Source organism: Carcharhinus amblyrhynchos, chromosome 22, assembly GCF_965287045.1.
Source record: "Carcharhinus amblyrhynchos chromosome 22, sCarAmb.v2.hapA, whole genome shotgun sequence".
NCBI lineage: Eukaryota > Metazoa > Chordata > Chondrichthyes > Carcharhiniformes > Carcharhinidae > Carcharhinus > Carcharhinus amblyrhynchos.
In genome coordinates, this window is record NC_137345.1 from 2,617,712 (window position 1) to 2,638,769 (window position 21,058).

The 21,058-nt window shown below is 43.3% G+C and overlaps 1 protein-coding gene across 2 annotated transcripts in view; it reads right to left on the reverse strand.

Moving 5' to 3' along the window:
* The window catches only part of lrig2 (leucine-rich repeats and immunoglobulin-like domains 2), a 79,556-nt gene extending 68,319 nt beyond the window's left edge, over positions 1-11,237 (reverse strand). For both annotated transcript variants that reach the window (XM_080209676.1, XM_080209675.1), the window contains exon 1: positions 11,068-11,237. In XM_080209676.1, the coding sequence (XP_080065802.1) occupies positions 11,068-11,231 (164 nt within the window). In that variant the 5' untranslated portion in view covers positions 11,232-11,237. The remainder of the gene's footprint in view (positions 1-11,067) is intronic.
* Between the last annotated feature and the right edge of the window lie 9,821 nt (positions 11,238-21,058).

The window sequence follows — 21,058 nt, forward strand, 5'->3', positions numbered from 1 at the left end:
ACAAAGTCCACATGATCTATCTGCAGGAAACAAACAAAGATTCCAAAATCCCAGAACATCAAAATCACAATAACACTACCAATAAGGGATTCTTCTCACCCACAAGGACTTAAAACCACACGAACTATCTCTGCACCAAACCACCTACCCACCACCCTGATATGGCACCATTTACCTTGCATATAAAGTAAAGACAAAGGTACTAAAAATTATACTCTGTGTAAATGCAAGGGTTACAGCATACTTAAAGCAGGTAAATAATGCACAACCAATTCAGCATGCTCCTCAGCAGAAAGGAAGCACACAAACAATTAAACTACAGCCTCCCTCATTCCTCTGCCAGAGCACGAACACCAGAAAAAAAAGACAATCCTGATTTTCACAGTATAACAGGTGGCAAATGCCTCTGTGCTTGTACATCATATACCCTCGTCAGGGTAAAAAAACAGCGGGATTATAATCTCAAGAAAGCAAAGTTCAGGACTGATGAAGAATTCCACGATAAAACAACCACCCAAGGAGCTCAAAAAGGCCAAACTCAAGACTGGATCACTGAACAACATCCAGGATCCACCCAGAGTTTCCCTGAAACCTCTACACCTCTGCCATGTTGTCATCCTCAAGCCTCGGCTGAAATCCAAGGCGCTGGTGGGTGGCAAAGATCCAATACATCCGGCTGCTTTCAGCCCTTCTTGGCAAACACTGAAGACAATACCAGTGGTGAGTCTTCAACTGACCACAAGCGTCAAAGACTGGATTTAATGTGCTTCATCAAGCTCAAGATACCCAGCACTCAAATCGAGATTGTGAAAAAATGACAGCCAATTCTCAAATTCAGCTGGGAACTCATCCTCAGGACCCTTCGGGAGATCAGGCACACAGATATTCCTTCTTTGGTCCCATTCTAACCCCCCCGCCCCTTCCCCCTCTGGGTTCTTATGGAGTGAGTGGTTAAAGACTGGAATGCACTTCCTGAGCATTGCACAGGCAGGTTCAATCAAGGCATTCGGCGTAATTTGAAAAGGAACAAAATGCAGGGTTATAGGGTGGAGGAGTGGATAGAACTCCATGAAATGTTCATTCGGACAGATGGTGCAGAAGCAATGTGTCAAATTACACAAAAAATAGAAAATGCAGAGTGCTCTGACGAAGGGTCATCTAAACTCAAAACGTTGGTTTTATTTTCTCCCCACAGATGCTGTCAGACCTGAGATTTTCCAATATTTTCTGTTTCTGATTCCTGCGCCCGCAGTATTTTGCTTGAAAAAAGATGAATGTGTCAAATGACTTCTGTCTGTTCTGTAACAATTCCGTGACAGAGACAGACGTGTGCCAATAATTCACACAGTGACGAGCAAAGTCTGCATTAGTGCTTGAATAAAGGAAGCACTTGCCTGGATTTATATGATACTGCATCACTTTGCAGTAAGGTCTTCCAGAAGCTGAAGTGCGGCGATTAATAGAGGCAATAAACAACAGCCATTTTGTGTACTAGATGACTTGACTTAACATTTTGTATCCAATTGGCTACCTCACTCTGAATCCCACGAGATTTAACCTTATGCAACAACCTACCATTTGATCTTGTCTACACGGACTTTAACAAGGCCTTTGACATCAACTGCACAGCCTTCATCTACCTTCTTGGTTACACGTTCACAAAAAAATACACTGGCATGACAACTAGATGGTGGTCGCTGATGGCTGTGTTCACCATCAAGGGACAGATTGCTAATGATTGTGGAGCTCTCAAGAACTTCTAGCATCACACTATCAATGCTAATAGATGGCAGCATGAAAACTGCCTACGTTATGACATTAGTCTTTGTGATGGTCAAATCAAACTCTTGAGAGATCAAAGTGTGTATTTGCCACAGAGGGTGTTCCTTGGTTTGGAATAGTGCAACATTGTTGGCATAAAGCAATTCGCTGATAGGGACTTGGTACACTTAGATCTCTAGTAAACAAGGTTGAACAGCTCTGGTACGGAGCCAGTTCTGGCGTGTGGAGAACTTTAATAAAGGATATATACTGTTCTGTTCACAAACAGTGCTAATGGGTAAAGAAAAACCTTACATTTACATGTTATTTTCAGTTAGAGTAAAGCTGCTTCACACACGAGCACAATCTGACCAAAGCTACCACCAAGCCAAAGATGATTTAGGGGGATGGTGAGGAGAAATCATGAGTCAGAGTTTAAACGTGGAGAGTAATGAGATGTTTAGGGATGGAATTCCAGCATGGACACCAGTGACAGAAAAGGAGGAACAGCTGCACAAGAAGGTGAGTTGATAGAACAAAGCAAAGTTTATCAGTCACAAGTAAGGCTTACATTAACACTGCAATGAAGTTGTTGTGATATTCCGCCTAGTCGCCACAGTCCAGTGCCTGCTCTGGTCACTGCACCTAAGCAGCACATCTTTTAGACAGAGGAAACGGCAGCACCTGGAGGAAACCCACGCAGGCACAGGGAGAATGTGCAGACTCCATACAGATAGTGACCCAAGCCGGGAATCGAACTCGGGTCCCTGGCACTGTGAAGCAGCAGTGCTAACTACTACACTACCATGCTGCCCCTCATGGGTAGTAGGAGGGGAATTTTAAATTTGTAACTTTGGTGGATAGGAGGCCAATGTCAGCCAGCCAGCACAGGGTGACGGATACTTGGTGCAAGTTAGGACAAGCTCAAATTTATGGAAGGCAGAAAATGGGAAGCTGCTCAGAAACCATAGGGTAACTTAAGGGAGAGCACAAGACACACACGTCACTCCATTACAAAACTACGTTTCTACAAAACCCTCATCATAAATTTAGTGCCCGATGCATTGTATCTGGTCAAAGTGCTAAAAACTGTTCAATTCAAGTTCTGAAATGTTAATGTTTTGCATTTACAGAAGAAAAGTTCCATTGGCACAAGTCAATTCAGACCGACATGCTTCAGTGCAATGTTACATTGCTCAGATTCTTTTTGGTTCACTGAAACACTAATACAGATGCCTTTATACTCAAGGAACTGATTGGGAGACTGGACACGTGCCTGTCAGTGGGATATTTTAAATCATCCTAGACGCTCAAACTCCACACACAAAAGGTCCTCAGTACTTGCTGCAGGAACATCATGGTTGGATCACACACAAGAAATACAGGAACAGTTTTTATTGAAAGCATACAAATCTCTTTGGTAGCAGAAGCGGTCATTGTAGAAAATGCAGCAAATAAAATAACTTGAAAAATTATTTGAATATCTTTCAGAGAGATTTTTGATCAGAGGACCATATGAAGAAAAATTAAGGAAAATACAGGCTTGAGATGTTCAACCTCACTCAGGATCCAAAGCATTCCATTACAGCATTTGAACAGACTTTTTTTTGTCTTTATTTCCAGCCAGGCAGATTTTTTCAAGTATTTCTTCTTTGTAACAGCAGTTTTAAATGTACTTTGCATTAAGTTAAGCTTCTACTTCCCTCACCTCCTTCCCTGTTTAGCTGGAAATTATAATTTAAGTATAAAAGAAAATGCTGGAAGTACCTGGCAAATCTGTAGAGGGAGGGAGAAAGATAACATTTTACTAGTTCTGATTAAAAGTCATTGACCTGAATGTTAAACTCTGGTTCTCTCCTACAGATGCTGCCTAAACTGTTGAACATTTAATTGGAACCAAAAACAAAGCAGCAGGGCTCCAAAGAGGATTTTAAGAGAAGGAGGGAGACAAGGAACAGAGATCCCAAAAGAATGTTGCACAGGACAATGATCAACTGGCTTACACCATTGTTATAGTGCAGTAATTGGCACATGTAAGAGTAAAAGTCGGGACAACATTGTTAAAATGGCATAGAGCAAGATCGTGGCAGATGTTTAAAGCAAATTTTAAAAGCCAATTCACAGAGGCACACAACCCAATGTAATTATACTGTTTGGGGAATCTAATCAAATAAACCATTAAGAAGAATAAGAGGATTTATTTAGGACTAGTCAGAGGAGACTTCAGCTTCATGTCAAGAGGGCATATTGTTACATGATTCAGTTACATGAGATCTGATGTGGAAAGAAATGCCTGTGTGCCATTGCCAAGTGGAGTCAGGTCAGGTATTAAAACCTGCTACTGTAATGACAGCAGACAGTACAATCTGTGATAATCAGCACCTAAAGATGGGGAGCGAGACCCTTGGAGGAAAAGTAATCAAAATGAGCTAATTCTTGAAGCAATCAACAACTTGTAGGCTGCGACAGCTCAGTTAAAGTGATCATGGGCAATCTCAAACAACATCAGGATTCAAGCCTCAGCTTAAGTGATGAGACAATCACGGGATCTCCAGCAATGGGTAAATGACAATGACTTGAGCCAAAGATCAGATCAAACATCCAGAATAATCATGTGGAAGTTGTGTGAAGTAGGGACATTCCTTCACTGACTGCACAAGCAAGAATAAATCCAATCTCTCACCACTCAGGAATCTTACAGCAAGGGTAGTTGAAAATAGGCACAGCTGACAGTCGTTGATGCCCTACTTCAGAGTTTGATTGTTTTTTCCCTATCCTGTCTGTAAACAATCAAGATTTATGTCACTTGTACAATCACACGAAATAACTATTCACGTGAAACTATGTCAGAGCAATTTTAAAATCATACATTTGTCAAATCAGCAAGAGATCCTGCACAAACATGTAAACCAATTATGCTTTTAAATTAATAATCCCTCTGCAGAATAAAAGGAAGGCCGTTGTCGGCTATCTTCACTATATAACAAAACATTGCATGCTGCACATGATCCAGTATGGAGGATGTGCAACTTAACCTTGTGAAGTTCAGCTGAAATTAGAAATAGAGCATGTTTTTACCAGGCTCTAACAACACAACATTCACGCCTCTACATACAAAACACTGCAGCCACTGAATCCTTCTTGAAGGAATGCAACTAAAATTATTAAGGCAATGCAATATAAAACTAAACACAGGTGCAAATGCAGCATGGACAAAATAATTTGCGTTTTCCTATCAGATTTCAATTCTTGCTCTGAAACAAAGTACACTTGAACTTTTGAAACAAAGTACTGAAGATAATTTAAATGGTTAAAGTTGTAATGTACTTTCATAAAATTATACATTTTGGGACGACTATAAATCCTTCCATCTTCACTTGTAAACTGCACAAGAGGGCTAATGTCAGACACATGACCAGCAGGGGCAGTAGGGTGGCACAGTGGTTAGCATTACTACCTCACAGCACCAGGGACCCAGGTTCAATTCCTGGCTTGGGTGACTGGTTTCTTCCCACACTCCAAAAACGTGTGGGCTAAGTTGATTTCTCATGCTGAATTGCTCCTTAGTGTTAGAGGGATGTCAGGGGGATTAGCAGGGTAAACTATGTGTGGTAACCGGAATAGGGCCAGAGCGGGATTGTTGTGGTGCAGACTCGATGAGCTGAATGGCCTCCTTCTGCACAGAAGGTATATGATTCTGTGAAATAGCCATGAATGAAAAGACAAAAAATTTAGGAGTCTTAGCACACTGGCACTGAACATAGCAGCAATTAGCAAGGACAAAAGAAATTTGAATTATGCAGCCAGAACAAGACAAGCCAGAGGAAGTTATGATCAAATTGCGTGATGAACATCACCTTCACTTGGGTGCCTGGCTGTCAATAGACAGAAGTCCCACTCACCTGATGAAGGGGCAGAGCTCCGAAAGCTAGTGGCTTGTGCTACCAAATAAACCTGTTGGACTTTAACCTGGTGTTGCAAGACTTCTCACTGTGCCAATAAACAAACACTGGAGGCAGTGTGGTAAACAGCCACGAGGTTGACCACAGGTATCAAAAGCCCAAGTCATGTAAGGGAAATATAGGCTTTTCAGCCAAGAGAAGGGACATCTGACTGATGATTTTATGGAAGGATATAAATAATCTTCTCTTTAAGCTACACATTTGAGCAGCAATCCAAGGATTCCCAGATCGCAGCTCACACAAATGCCTGCCCCTTTTCAGTTACCAGGCAAAAAAACCCCAAACTTAAACAAATTGCACATGCAATGCAAAAAAAAGTATATTGGATACAAGAGAGCACGGTTCCTTAAGGAATAGAATTGAAAAGCACATGCATCATGTTATTGGTTAGAATATGCCTAAGAACACTGTGCAATGTTCCGGTCTCCACGTTACAAAAACAATGCAAGCATTGGAGAAAGTTGTATCTTCTATGCTCTCAGTAAAATCTGAGCAGGCTGGCATCCTTTTCTCTGGAAAAGGAAAAACTGCAAAGTGACCTTTAAAATTATGAAAGGGTGCAACTGAAAAGATGCTTCAACTTGACAATTACTTACAAATCCAACAAGAATTTGAAACTCACTACCATATGGAATAGCTGAGATGAATAGCATTTAAAGGGAGCTAGATAAGTCAGCGAGGGTGAAAGGACTCTAAAGATATACTGGAGGGAGAGATGAAATAACACGGGAGGAGTTTTATGGACAGCATGAACACTGGCATATACCAGTTGGCTCAAATGTGCGTTTACATCATACTTACAGCAGGATAGGAACTGTAAATCAAGATTAATTCTGAGAATTATAGGAGCAGAACAAATAACAGATTTAAACCAGTAACAATTTTAGGACTGGCATGAGGAGCTTCTCAGAATAATTAATATTTGGAGCTTACTTTCTGGTGGTGAAGGAAGTGAAAACCCTTGTTATATTTTGGAAATTACTGGATGCTACATTCAGAACACTGTAGGGTGTATCTGAACGTTTAATACGGATTCAATGATCTTCCTTATTGATAATTGTCCTTTAATCTCATGATCAGTGAAATACGATACACTTAGGTTTCGTTTTGGCTTCAAAAAGAACCCAACGGAGGTGACTCATGCATTCCGTATTCAAGAAACCATCGTGAAAGGAGGAATTGTATTTGAGTAATGCAGTACCAGATTTGTTTGGCATAAGCTTACACTGATAGACGAGACCAGAATTTGAAATCAGTATTTATTTCTGAAAAGTGATCATTTTGTTGGATTTTCAAGGACAGTTGCAATCAGATTGTGGCACAATGGCTATCACTGCTGCCACAGTCCAAAGGTGTGCAGGTTAGGTGGATTGGCCATGCTAAATTGCCCCTTTGTATCCCAAGATGTGTAGGTTAGGGGCACTAGGGACAAATATGTGGAGTTACGGCAATACAGCCTTGGTGGGATGCACTGTCAGAGAGTTGGTGCAGACACCGTGGGCCAAATGGCCTCCTTCTGCACCATAAAGATTGTATAAGTTTTGAAGCAATGCATTCTGAGTAACTTTATTGGCCTTTTTTTTATAATGATGTATTGTAGTTGTTTACTGTTCAAATGTTTAACCATCTCCTTTTTGCTGTAAGGCATGAACATGATCTTTTGCAAGCCCTCTGCCAATGCAGTGCTTCAGCCTGCCGTGGGGAATTATAGAAAGCTGCCAAGATGGCTGGGCTCTGATTTCTTTTCCAAAGGAGGGGCAATTTTACAGTTTGCATCCTTAGTTATCAAATCTCTCCTTGGCCTTGACCCCTCCCTACCTCTAATCTCCTCCAGTCTGAGATCTCGTCAGTATCACCCCTCTTTCAACTCTAGCTCCTTGTACATCTGATTTCCACTGCTTCACCATTGGCAGCCATCCCTTCAGCTGCCTGCACCCCAAACCCTGGAATTTACTCATTAAACCGCTTTCTCCTCAAAGAGGAACCTTAAGCCCTCCCTTTTTGATCAAGCTCTCGGTCATCTGGCCAAAGATCCCCAATGTCAAATTTTGACAGCTAATATCCCAGAGCAACTTCAGGAAGTTATGCAGTGTTAAAAAAGCATTAGATAAATGCAACTTGTTGAGATTAAATATTCACTCACATTTCATTGGCAATGGCACAACACACAAATATGCTAACAATCTGCTCTCACTATCTTGCAATCGCTCCTCAACCAGATCACTTTAATGGGCAAGAAAATATTGAATCGGGCTTTTCAGTTATGCAATCACCCAGTCCATAATTGTATTTTATAAAGGGAAATAGAATCTCTCTAAAGGGTTTCTTGGTGCATGCATGATAAAAATGAATATGTTCACCCATTTGTATTAGACTCAGAGCTCCATACTGATGCTATAACCTCCATTTTAGACTTCATTCTCATAGCTAATATTTATTTCCAACCAACATCAATAAGAAATACTTAACTGTCTCATTTGCTGTTTATGGGAGCTTGCTGTGCACAAATTAGTTGCTGCATTTTTCTATTCAATGAAAAGCATATTTTTTCCTTTCTTAATAAGAAATTGGCGTTCCAAAGTAATGTTTCAAAAACAGAGAATGCTCAATGGGTAACTGCTGCATAGAGATTTTCACTTTGCCCTGCGCCAAGTTAGCCAATTGTAGCCAGGGTTACTAAAATTGGCCTCATTTATCCTTGCCTGAGGGGCATGGGAGGTGGTGCGGGATGGCGGAGAATTGGCTGCAATATATTAGCCCAGAGCAGGATATGAGTATCACTGCATCGTTGTATTATTAGTTAAAACAGAACAGCTCCTTTACCAGCCAAGCAAAAACACAACTATTTCTTTACCACCCAAGCAATGTTTCCTTTAAGTCGTGTGGCTGTGCAACAACCCAAAAGACCTCACACGGGCTAGGAAGAGTCAACCATATGTGCAAAGAACATTTAAGGAGCTCATGCACTTAAAATGAATCGCCCACACGCACAAAATAAAGATCAGAAGGAACGTTGCTTTAAGTAAAATTCAGTGAGCACGAGTCATCCTACTGCTGAATCGTGGGCCTGACCATTTCTCACCTGAGCGAGACAGGACATTTGACTGTGGTGGGCATTGTATCAGGTCCTGTTCACATTTGGCTTTCATATTCTCAGCTGGCAAGGACACCAGATATAGATTAAGAGCAGGAATGCTACCTGATCTTGCTCTTCCTAACCAGATATAATGAAACAGACTGGAGCGCTCCAATTTCTGTCTGAGCTAATTTAGCACACGACTGATGAAGTAAAGCCAACAGCCTTAAGCTTGCATGACTGAATGGCATCTGAATCAAGATAGTCAATAAACAGAGAAATAGCAAATAGGCCAAATCTACTCACCAATACAACTCTCCTTTAGAAACTTACTTGAAGACAAAAACACCCGATTTCTCTAAAATTAACATTCACCAGTGAACAAATACTGAAAAACAAACTGCAATTCATTTGTTGAAGATCTTGACCAAATATATCCCTCCAAGAAAACAGGATCCTATTTGTCACATTTTCCTCTATGACAACAGTCACCATACATCAAATAGGATGTGAAATCTTTGGACTTGGCATGAGGTATTTTATGAATACAGGTTGTTGCACATGGACAGATATTGACAAATATGGACTCAGTCTGAAACTATTTGCAGAACCTGAAAGTGTAGGAAGGCAATTTGTCAGCCACCATAATTAAATGCCTCAATATTTTGGGAAGGATTGCGGTTTTACAAAAACCTACACAGAACAAACCTGATATTAGAGAATCACAGGCCTTTTGGACAGGCTAACCAATTAGTCTCACCTCCCTACTTTTATCCCTGTAGCAATGCAATATTTTCCCTTTAAGTATTTATCCAATTCCCTTTTGAAAAAGTTATTAAATTGGCTTCCACTACCCACTAGGTAATGCACTGCAAATGATAACAATTAGAGCACATTTACTGTACCCGTAAGGACCTAACTACACATCACTAGGGGGCTGGGAAGCATCAGGATGTGTTCATAGACATCCAGCACTGGGAGGTCAAATTGCCACCAGGGGAGTCAGCCAAATCGTAAAATATTACGAGTGCTGACATGCATCATGACAGATGCTGGCTTCGATGGATTTGATTCACTGCAGATTCTGCAACTGGGAAATAACTGCGACTTATTTTTGACAGCAGCTGTTTTGGAGGGGGGTTTGAATAATGCAAATTCTGTTCTTATCACGAGGGGAAGACTGGAATGTTTAATTACTGGGATGACACAGTGGCTAGCGCTACTGCACTACAGCACCAGAGACCCAGTGGGTTTGATTCCCAGCTTGGCTGTGCGAGTCGGATGTGGAGATGCTGGTAAACTTAGTAAGAAGTCTCATAACACCAGGTTGAAGTCCAACCGGTTTATTTGATAGTAAACCCACAGGCTTTCAGAAACGCAGTTCCTTCGTCTGGTGTGTGGAACTTCCCAAAAGCTTGTGGGTTTACTGTCAAATAAACTGGTTGGACTTTAACCTGGTGTTGTGAGACTTCTTACTGTGTGGAGTCTGCACAGGTTCCCTTCGGGTGCTCCGGTTTCCTCCCATGGTTTGAAGGACGTGGTTAGGCGCATTAACCCAAACAAGCACCAGAGTGTGGCAACTAGGGGAATTTCACAGTAACTTTATTGCAGTGTTAACGTTAAGCCTTTCTTCTGACTAATAAATTAACTTTACTGTGGGATTTCCATTCCACAACTCTTTCTCTGCAAATTGCCAAATAATTCTGCATGTATCATTTCAGTTACAACGCAAAGGAGGTGAACAAGAGCCACTAGTTTGCTGGTTCAATGAAGGGGGGTGGGGGTGGGGAGTACAAATTCTGTTTTCATTTCATGGGGATGTTTGATCATTTTGATAAATTTAGTTACCCCACCTCCTCCTAAACATTGGAAACCGAATAAACTAGTAAAAAGAGAAAAAATATCACAGCGTATTAGGGAATTCTAAAGCAGAAGGTGCCTGCAATGTAAACTCAGCAGGTCAGGCAGCACATATGGAGGGAGAAACAGATTTGAAGATTCAGGGATTGATGATCTTTCTCATGGAAAGCTCCTCTGATGAGAAAAGTCAATGACTAAAATATTAACCTCTTATTTCTTTCCCTCCAGAGATGCTGCCTGTCCCAATGAGCATTACAAACATTTTCTGTTGTTATTACACTTGCAAACAACACTGTGCAGTTTATAAGAGGTTGCAGTCCCCTCAGGACACAATGATGCTCTCTGCAGTGTCTGCCGGGCCCGCCCGCGCCGTTTGTTTATTTTCTCACCCTCCCGCATCGCACTCACAGTTCTCTGACCCAGGCTGGAAGCTGCTGAGGGACGGCACTCTCCCGGCGCCTGCGGCAATCCACCAGGCCGTCGGTGCAGGTACACGGCGGGGGGCAATCCGAGGAGGCGGCCAGGAGCAGGGCGGCCCACACTAAGCAGAGACCGAGGCCAGGCGCCGCCATCTTAACCCACCCCCCCACCCCCAGCACCGGCCCAAAACAAAACAAACCCAACCCAGCTCCAGCAGGAACCACACCGCCGCTGAACAATCCCCCCCCCCACCGTGTCCCGGCCACCGCTTCACTCCCACACTCGGGACCTCTCAGTGAACCGCGGCCGCCCGGAGCCCCACGTTCCGCCGCCGCCGCCGACACAAAGCACCCATTCTCAGCGGCGTCTCCCCCTCCCCCCACGCTCCCAACCAGAGTCCCGCCCCCCCCCAGACCGCCATTGGTCAATGTTGTCCCACCCCGGGTCTCTATTGGACACAATGAATGTCAATCTTATGATATCACCCAGATCCCGCCTCCGTGTTCCGCCCGCTGCCCCGTGACGCAATCTAGATTCCGATTGGTCATCTTGCACAACAATCATCCAACGGATCCGCCCTCTTAAAGGGGAATCACCTGTTTTCATGTTGCCATTCATGAACTCAAATAGGAGCCGCACTAACCTCATTCGCGGCTAACCTTGGATCTCAACCGCACCATAGAATCCCTACACAGTGTAGAAGGAGGTCCTTCGGCCCACCGAGTCTGCGCCAACTCTCCATCTTCCCAGGCCCACCCAACTCCTGCACATTTAGCATGGCCAATCCACCATGGAGGGACCAGGACAGATTGTTGGTGATCTGGACACCTAAAAACTTGAAACTCTTGACCCTTGCTACTTCGTCCCCGTTGATTTCCTTTATGCTTCCTGAAGTTGATCTCTTGCCTTTTGTTGACATTGAGGGGGAGATTATTGTCATCACACCAGTTCACCAGATTCTCTATCTCATTCCTGTACTGTGTCTCATCATTGTTTGAGATCTGACCCACTATGGTGGTGTCATCAGCAAACTTGAGAATCGAATTGGAGGGGAATTTGGCCACAGAATCATAGTGTATAAGGAGTATAGTAGGGGGCTGAGAACACCGCCTTGTGGGGCATCAGTGTTGAGAATGATCGTGGAGGAGGTGCTGTTGCCTGTCCTTCCTGATTGTGGTCTGTGAGTTAAGAAGTTCAGAATCCAGCTGCAGAGGGAGGTGCTGAGGCCCAGACTACGGAGTTTGGAGATGGGTTTCAATGGAATATGGGTGTTGAAAGCTGAGCTGTAGTCGATAAATAGAAGTTTGACATAGGTGTCCTTGTTACGTAGGTGTTCCAGGGCTGAGTGTAGGGCCAGGAAGATGGCTACTGCTGTGGACTTATTGCGGCAATAGGCGAATTGTAGTGAATCCAGCCAGTCCGGGAGGCTGGAATTAATTTGTGCTGTGACTAACCTTTCGGAGCACTTCATAATGATGGATGTCAGTGCCATCAGCCAATAGTCTTTAAGGCACGCTGCTTGACTTTTCTTTGGTACTGGGATGATGGTTGTCTTCTTGAAGCAGATAGGGACCTCAGATTGTTGTAAAGAGAAGCTGAAGATGTCCGAGATGTCCAGCTGATCTGTGCAGGATCTGAGTGCTCGTCCAGCTACCCCATCCTAGCCAGTCAGTTTCCATGGGCCAGCCTTTGAGAAAGCTACACTGACATCTGCAACGGTGACACCAGATATAGGTTGATCCAAGGCTTCTAGGGTGGAAGGCATGCTCTTGCTGACCTCTTGCTCAAAATGGCCTTCGTCAGGCAGAGATAAAAAAGGACTTGGATTTATATAGCGCCTTTCCTCAAATCTGGAATGTCTAAAACACTTTGCAGCCAATGAAATACTTTTGAAATGCAGTCACTCTTCCAAAGAGCCAAATGTGCACAGCAAGCTCCCACAAACAACAGCTTAGCCACCATGTCATAAGGTTGCAGATTTAGACCTCTCTTTGGAGGCTGGACCATATAATCCAGGTAGACAGTACTGGTGCCTTACTGAGGGACTGCTGCACTGTTGAAGGTGCCAATGTCCACATGACCAGATAAACTGAGGTCTAGTCTGTCCTATCAGATCAACCTAAAATACAGAATGATCCCATGGTGCTATTCAAAGACCAACAGGAGAGTTCCTGGTACCTACCCCAAAATTCACTTCTTAACCAATACTATTTAAACAGAATATCTGGTCATTATGACATTTCTTCAAATTTCAAGTTTTTAGATGTCTAGATCATCAACAACCTGTCCTGGTCCCCCCATGCCAACTCTATAGTTAAGAAAGCCCACCTACACCTCTATTTTCTCAGGAGGCTAAGGAAATTTGGGATGTCAGCTACAACTCTCACCAACTTTTACAGATGCACCATAGAAAGCTTTCTTTCTGGTTGTATCACAGCTTGGTATGGCTCCTGCTCTGCCCAAGACCACAAGAAACTACAAAAAGTTGTGAACATAGCCCAGTCTATTACGCAAACCAGCCTCCCATCCATCGACTCCATCTACACTTCCTGCTGCCTCAGAAAAACAGCCAGCATCATCAACAACTTCACACATCCCGCACATTCTCTCTTCCACCTTTCTCCATTGGGAAAAAGATACATAAGCCTGAGGTCACGTACCAACCGACTCAAGAACAGTTTCTTCCCTGTTGCCAGCAGACTTTTGAATGGACCTACAATATAATAAGCGGATATTTTCTGCACCCTAGCTATGACCATAACACTGCATTCTGCACCCTCTCCTTTCCTTCTGCCCTGTGTACTCTATGAATGGTATGTTTTGCTTGTATAGCACGCAAGTAACAATACTTTTCACTCAATGCTAATACACGTGACAATAATAAATCAAATCAAATTGCTGTTTGTGGGATCTTGCTGTGTTATATTTTCTGCATTGTGAAAGTGGTGACATTTAAATAATGCGTTATTGTATGTTTCCAGACTGCCAAATGCATGGTAGAAATATTGTTATTTATTTCTTTGTTCCATTTTATATAAATGAGAACAATAATATACTTGTTGCGTTCTTGGTGTTGTACTGAATTTCAAACAAAGTGGCAAAGGATTAAAACTTTGCAAAGCACCCACGTAAGCCGGTCGCGCCAGCCGACGCCAGCCCTTTGAAGAAATGACCATTGACACCGCAGATTATTTGTGTAAATCTCAGCCCCTCAGGTGATTCACGGAACCTGTCAGTGCTTCTCAAGTAGAGTTTTTGACAAATCCCTCTTTAATGCTCAGGGTCTAGGAAAGAATGTGAGAATTGGGACACAGCGGCTGTGACCAGACTGACAGATAGGCCCATCACACGGATCAAACCAGCCTGGCAACGACACTCTCCCCAGATCCAGAGCTCTACAAACTAGAAGCAGGAGGAGGCCACTTGGCCCTTCCATTCATCTTGATCATGGCTGATCATTAAATACAATATCCTGATCCCCCCCTTCACCCCATGTCCGTCGATCTCTTTAGCCCCATGAGCTATATCTAATTTCTTCTTGAAATCAGACAACACCTTGGCCTCAACGACTTTCTGTGGGAGTGAATTCCACACATTCACCACCCTCTGGGTGAAGAAATTTCTCCTCACCTCAGTTCTAAAAGGTTTACCCCTTATCCTCAAACTATGACCCCTAGTTCTAGAATCCCCCACTATCGGGAACATTCTTTCTGAATCTACCCTGTCTAACCCTGTTAGAATTTTATAAGTTTCTATGAGATCCCCTCTCACTCTTCTAAACCCCAGTGAATATAATCCTAACCGATTTAGTCTCTCCTCATATGACAGACCTGCCACTCCAGGAATCAGCCTGGTAATCCTTCGCTGTACTCCCTCTGTAGCAAGGACTCTTGTACAACAAGAAGGTGGGTAATTGAGATGGAGGAAAACTGTGTCGAGGATATTTAGAGTTAAAGGTTGTTACAGTTGAGGATTAAAGTGAGGAGGGTATTTAGATTTGAGGGTTAGAGGGAGGGAGGTATTTAGATTTGAGGGTTAGAGTGAGGAGGGTATTTATTTTTGAGGGTTAGAGTGAGCAGGGTATTTAGATTTGAGGGTTAGAGGGAGGGAGGTATTTATTTTTGAGGGTTAGAGTGAGGGAGGTATTTATTTTTGAGGGTTAGAGTGAGGAGGTTATTTAGATTTGAGGGTTAGAGTGAGGAGGGTATTTATTTTTGAGGATTAGAGTGAGCAGGGTATTTAGATTTGAGGGTTAGAGGGAGGGAGGTATTTATTTTTGAGGGTTAGAGTGAGGGAGGTATTTATTTTTGAGGGTTAGAGTGAGGAGGGTATTTAGATTTGAGGGTTAGAGGGAGGGAGGTATTTATTTTTGAGGGTTAGAGGGAGGGAGGTATTTAGATTTGAGGGTGAGAGTGAGGAGGGTATTTATTTTTGAGGGTTAGAGTGAGGAGGGTATTTAGATTTGAGGGTTAGAGGGAGGGAGGTATTTATTTTTGAGGGTTAGAGTGAGGAGGGTATTTATTTTTGAGGGTTAGGATGAGGAGGGTATTTAGATTTGAGGGTTAGAGTGAGGAGGGTATTTATTTTTGAGGGTTAGAGTGAGGAGGGTATTTAGATTTGAGGGTTAGAGGGAGGGAGGTATTTATTTTTGAGGGTTTGAGGGAGGGAGGTATTTACTTTTGAGGGTTAGAGTGAGGAGAGTATTTAGATTTGAGGGTTAGAGGGAGGGAGGTATTTATTTTTGAGGGTTAGAGGGAGGGAGGTATTTAGATTTGAGGGTTAGAGTGAGGAGGGTATTTATTTTGAGGGTTAGAGTGAGGAGGGTATTTAGATTTGAGGGTTAGAGGGAGGGAGGTATTTATTTTTGAGGGTTAGAGTGAGGAGGGTATTTATTTTTGAGGGTTAGGATGAGGAGGGTATTTAGATTTGAGGGTTAGAGTGAGGAGGGTATTTATTTTTGAGGGTTAGAGTGAGGAGGGTATTTAGATTTGAGGGTTAGAGGGAGGGAGGTATTTATTTTTGAGGGTTTGAGGGAGGGAGGTATTTACTTTTGAGGGTTAGAGTGAGGAGAGTATTTAGATTTGAGGGTTAGAGGGAGGGAGGTATTTATTTTTGAGGGTTAGAGTGAGGAGGGTATTTATTTTGAGGGTTAGAGTGAGGAGGGTATTTAGATTTGAGGGTTAGAGGGAGGGAGGTATTTATTTTTGAGGGTTAGAGTGAGGAGGGTATTTATTTTTGAGGGTTAGGATGAGGAGGGTATTTAGATTTGAGGGTTAGAGTGAGGAGGGTATTTATTTTTGAGGGTTAGAGTGAGGAGGGTATTTATTTTTGAGGGTTAGGATGAGGAGGGTATTTAGATTTGAGGGTTAGAGTGAGGAGGGTATTTATTTTTGAGGGTTAGAGTGAGGAGGGTATTTATTTTTGAGGGTTAGAGTGAGGAGGGTACGGATTGGGCTGTTCCAACATGAACCCTTTACTGTGTTAGTGGTTGAAATCTGGCCCTCGAAAAACACACAGGAAATTGACTCATTCACTCATTTACATTCAGCTCCTGTTAATCATTGTCTGGGAGCAGCAGGGTAAATCACCCCACAGAATAAAGTGTACTTCCTCGTGGCTCATTCACCAGCCAGGGCTGCTGGTTAGGAGATAGTGACGGTAAACAGTTAAATGTGACATCGGAACTTGGCATGAACCCTCTCAGCAGCTCTGGCCCGTGTCACCACACAGAGGTCACAAGCTGACAATCTCTTTGCCTGCACGCTAGACAGTGGGTGGGATTTTCCAGCACCGTTCACTCCAAGGCTGGAAAATCCCGCTCGAGGTCAGCGGGCCTTTGAATGGTCCGTGTCCCGCCCGCTCCGATTCCCGATGGCAGGTGGGAGAGGAAAATTCCATCCACTGTGTCAATCATAGAACGTAGCACCCATTTTATAGAGTCTCACTGGGCACAAACCTACAACGTAATGAGAGATTTACCCACATGAATCTACCATTTACACCCCATTTTAAAGAGTTGCATCGGCCTTTTAGCTAAGATCAAGTGTCGGAACGAGCCCAGGATGTGGTGTGATGCCTCGACGTGGCAGCTTGGGTCTCGTTTGTCTCTCTTGTGGGGACCTTGAATTGGATTCAATTGGATTTTGAATTTGGTTTTTTGGCCATTTTTAAGGAATTGAAATCAAGCAATTTTCCCTCACCCGAAATGGAAAGCTTAATGAATGTTTCTGCCCGGTTTTAAACTGGGGACCTTTCGCATGTTAGGCGACATGATAACCACAGAAACAGCTTAAACAAAATGTAACTTTTAATCATTTCATATCAGATTCGCTGCGAGCAGGTTTTTTGGATCAAACATGGAATGGGTTTGGGTTTGCCCGCTCCACTTTGACCATCGGCTTTGTAAATTCTAGGATGGAGTAAAAATGACTTGTTAATAAGATCGCTTTGAACCTCTGATCTAAAGATCAGTTTCAAAGAGTGTGTTTAGTGTGTATATTCGATGTGACGCTCCTGACCCGGATAAAAGCAAATTACTGTGGATGCTGGAATCTGAAACCAAAAGAGAAAACGCTGGAAAATCTCAGCAGGTCTGTCAGCATCTGTAAGGAGAGGAAAGAGCTGACATTTCGAGTCCAGATGACCCTTTGTCAAAGCTAAAAGGCATGGAAAGTGGGAGATATTTATACTGCAGGATGAGGGAATGAAAGATGAGTCATAGCCACAGAAACCAGGGGAAAGGCTGCTAATGGCAGCCCATGGAGAGAATAAAGGGTGTGAATGGCAAAGAAGCTGAAATCGGAGGGTGAATTGTGAGAGGTGAAGATGTGGGGGAGAAGGGGAATGGTGGGAAAGAGGTAAAATTGAGAAAAAGTGGAATAAAGGTAAGGAAACGGGGATAAAATGGGGGAGGCGGGGGAAGAAAGTAAAGACAATAAAGAAACAAAAAGGAGAGAATAGTTATAAACTGCGTAAAATGAAAACAAAGGGGTCAGGGTGGGGTGGAACCAATCATCTGAAGTTGTTGGGTTCGATGTTGAGACTGGAAAGTTGTAAAGTGCCCAATCGGAAGATGAGAGGCTGTTCCTCCAGTTTGCATTGAGCTTCATGGAACATTGCAGCAAAGTAGGAAGTCTCACCACACCAGCTTAAAGTCCACCAGGTTTATTTGGTAGCAAAAGCCACAAGCTTTCGGAGCACTACCCTTCATCAGGTGAGTTCTGTTCACAAACAGACCATATAAAGACACAAACTCAATTTACAAGATAATGGTTGGAATGCAAGTCTTTACAGGTAATATACCTGTACTGGACTGTGCTCCCATTCACCTGATGAAGGGGCTTGTGACTTGTGCTACCAAATAAACCTGTTGGACTTTAACCTGGTGGTGAGACTTCTTATTGTGCCCACCCCAGTCCATCTCTACATCATTGCAGCAGGCCAGGGACGGACATGTGGACACGGGAGCAGGATCGTGTGCTAAAATGGTGAGCAACCGGAAGGTCAGGGTCCTGATTGTGCACAGACCGAAGGTGCCCAGCAAAGCGATTGCCCAGCCCACACTCGGTCTCTCCGATATAGAGGAGGCCACATTGGGATGTAATACTCCAAACTGAAACAGTTGCAAGTGAAACGCTGCTTAACCTGGAATGAGTGTTTTTTCAGCATTCCGCACAGAGCGTTCCCTCCGGGAAACCTAGTCCACTCCTCCACTATTTTAACACACGATCCTGCTCCCATGCCCACCTGCCTGCCCTTGGCCTGCAGCGACGTTCCAGTGAAGCTCAACACAAACTGGAGGAACAGCATCTCATCTTCCAGCTCGGAACTTTACAGCATTCCCGTCTCAACAACTTCAGATGATTTGCTCCGTCCCATCCTGTCCTCTTTGTTTTCATTTCATTCAGCTTTTAACTGTTCTCTACTTCTTATTTCTTTATTGTATTTCTTTATTTTTCTTACCCCCTTCTCTTTCCCCCTCTTTTATTTCCCCTTTCCTTACCTTTTCTCACCCTTTGCTTCCCCGTTCCCCTTTTTCTCAGTTTTACCTCTCTCCCTCCCACCTCCTCCCTCCCTCCGTATCTTCACCTGTCACAGCTCACTCTCTGCCGTTTGGCCATTCACACCTTCTCCTCTCTCTACGGGCTGCCATTAGCAGCCTTTCCCCAGGTTTCTGTGGCTATGACTCATCTTTCATTCCCTCCCCCTGCAGTATAAACATCTCCCACTCTCTATACCTTTTAGCTTTGGCAAAGGGTCGTCTGGACTCGAAACGTCAGCTCTCTTCTCTCCTTACAGATGCTGCCGGATCTGTTGAGATTTTCCAGTGTTTTCTCTTTTGCTCCCTGACCTGGAATACTGAAACATGCTGCCAGGTAAACGGGGAGGTGATGGTACTATCGCTGGACTCTTAATCCAGGAACCCAGGGGACCCGGGTTCGAATCCCTGCCCTGGCAAATGGTGATATTTGAATTCAATAAAAGAAATCTGGAATTAAGAATCTACTGATGACCATGAAATCACTGTCGATTGTCAGAAAAACCCACCTGGTTCACCAATATCCTTTAGGGAAGGAAATCTGCCATCTTTACCTGGTCTGGCCTACATGTGACTCCAGAGCCACAGCAACACAGTTGACTCTTAATTGCCCTCGGGCAACTGGGGATGGGTAATAAATGCTGCTCAGCCAGCGACACCCACATGTCCCACAAAAAAACAGCTCCCTTTACAGTTCAGTGCCCGTTAATGAATTGATCATTTGTTTTCCAGGCAGAAGTTAATGATATCAGCACGCCTTTAATAAAACTCACACTTAGTCCAATCGTTTTAAACTGCTGAAAATATGAATAATTTCTTCTCTCCCCACAACAATTAGCTAATTGATTTTTAGTGATGATTAGTGTCAGTTAACAAGCAGGAGAGGAGCAGATGGAGTTGTAACAATCAGTGGAGAACTGCAAAGGGACTCAGCTCCCATTAATTAACTTCTGTTCAGCGTCTGCAACTAAAATCAGGTGAGTGGTTTTATTTCCGAAAGGAAGCAGACAGCGCAGTGTCCGGGAGGAAGTTGGAGATTGCACAAATACTCTCATGGCAAATCCTGCCGACTTTCAGGATTGTGGAATCATCTTGAGTTTCTGGCTTGGACTGAGTGATAGTTTATTTTCCAGATTGCTGTGGCTCAGTGGGCAGTGCCCAGAGTCACTAGTTCATTTGTTCAGTTAGGGCTAAATACTGCTGGAATCTGAAACCAAAACAGAAAGTGCTGGAAAATCTCAGCAGGTCTGACAGTATTTGTGGGAAGAGAATAGAGCCAATGTTTCGAGTCTGGGTGACTGTTCATTAGAGCTTTGAGATTTTCCAGCATTTTCTGTTTTTGTTTCAGATTCCAGGAGAACAAGATAGTGCTGGAGTGAGGCAACTTGTAAGCTGTGCCCAGCATACCTTCTGATTTATCTTTTACTCTCATCCTATGCTTTATTCTAACTCTTTTAAACTCTCCAACAATAATATTACTGTAACACTATATTCTGCACTCTCTCCTTTCCTTCTCTAAGTACACCATGATGTGTACTTCACCTGATGAAGGCGCAGTGCTCTGAAAGCTCATGATTCCGAATAAACCCGTTGAACTTTAATCTGGTATTGTGAGACTTCTTACTGTTCTCTAAGTATGCTATGCTTTGTCTGTTTAGCACACAAGAAACAATACTTTTCACTGTGACAATAATAAATCAAATCAAAAAGCATCCGCAGTATTTTGTTTATATCTTAGTGTTTATCTCATGCCACTTGTCTTCCAGGAATGCCTTCCCAGACTAAGTGCTGCTCTTCTCTCCAAAGGATTTCCATTTGTCTCTCTCACCCCATGCACCCTCACTGCTTTCCATTTCCCTCCTGGTGTTGGACACGGTGTTTACCAAAACTCACTTTCACCGTCATGTTTCCTTCCTCAGAGACTGTCTCCGTCTCCGACTT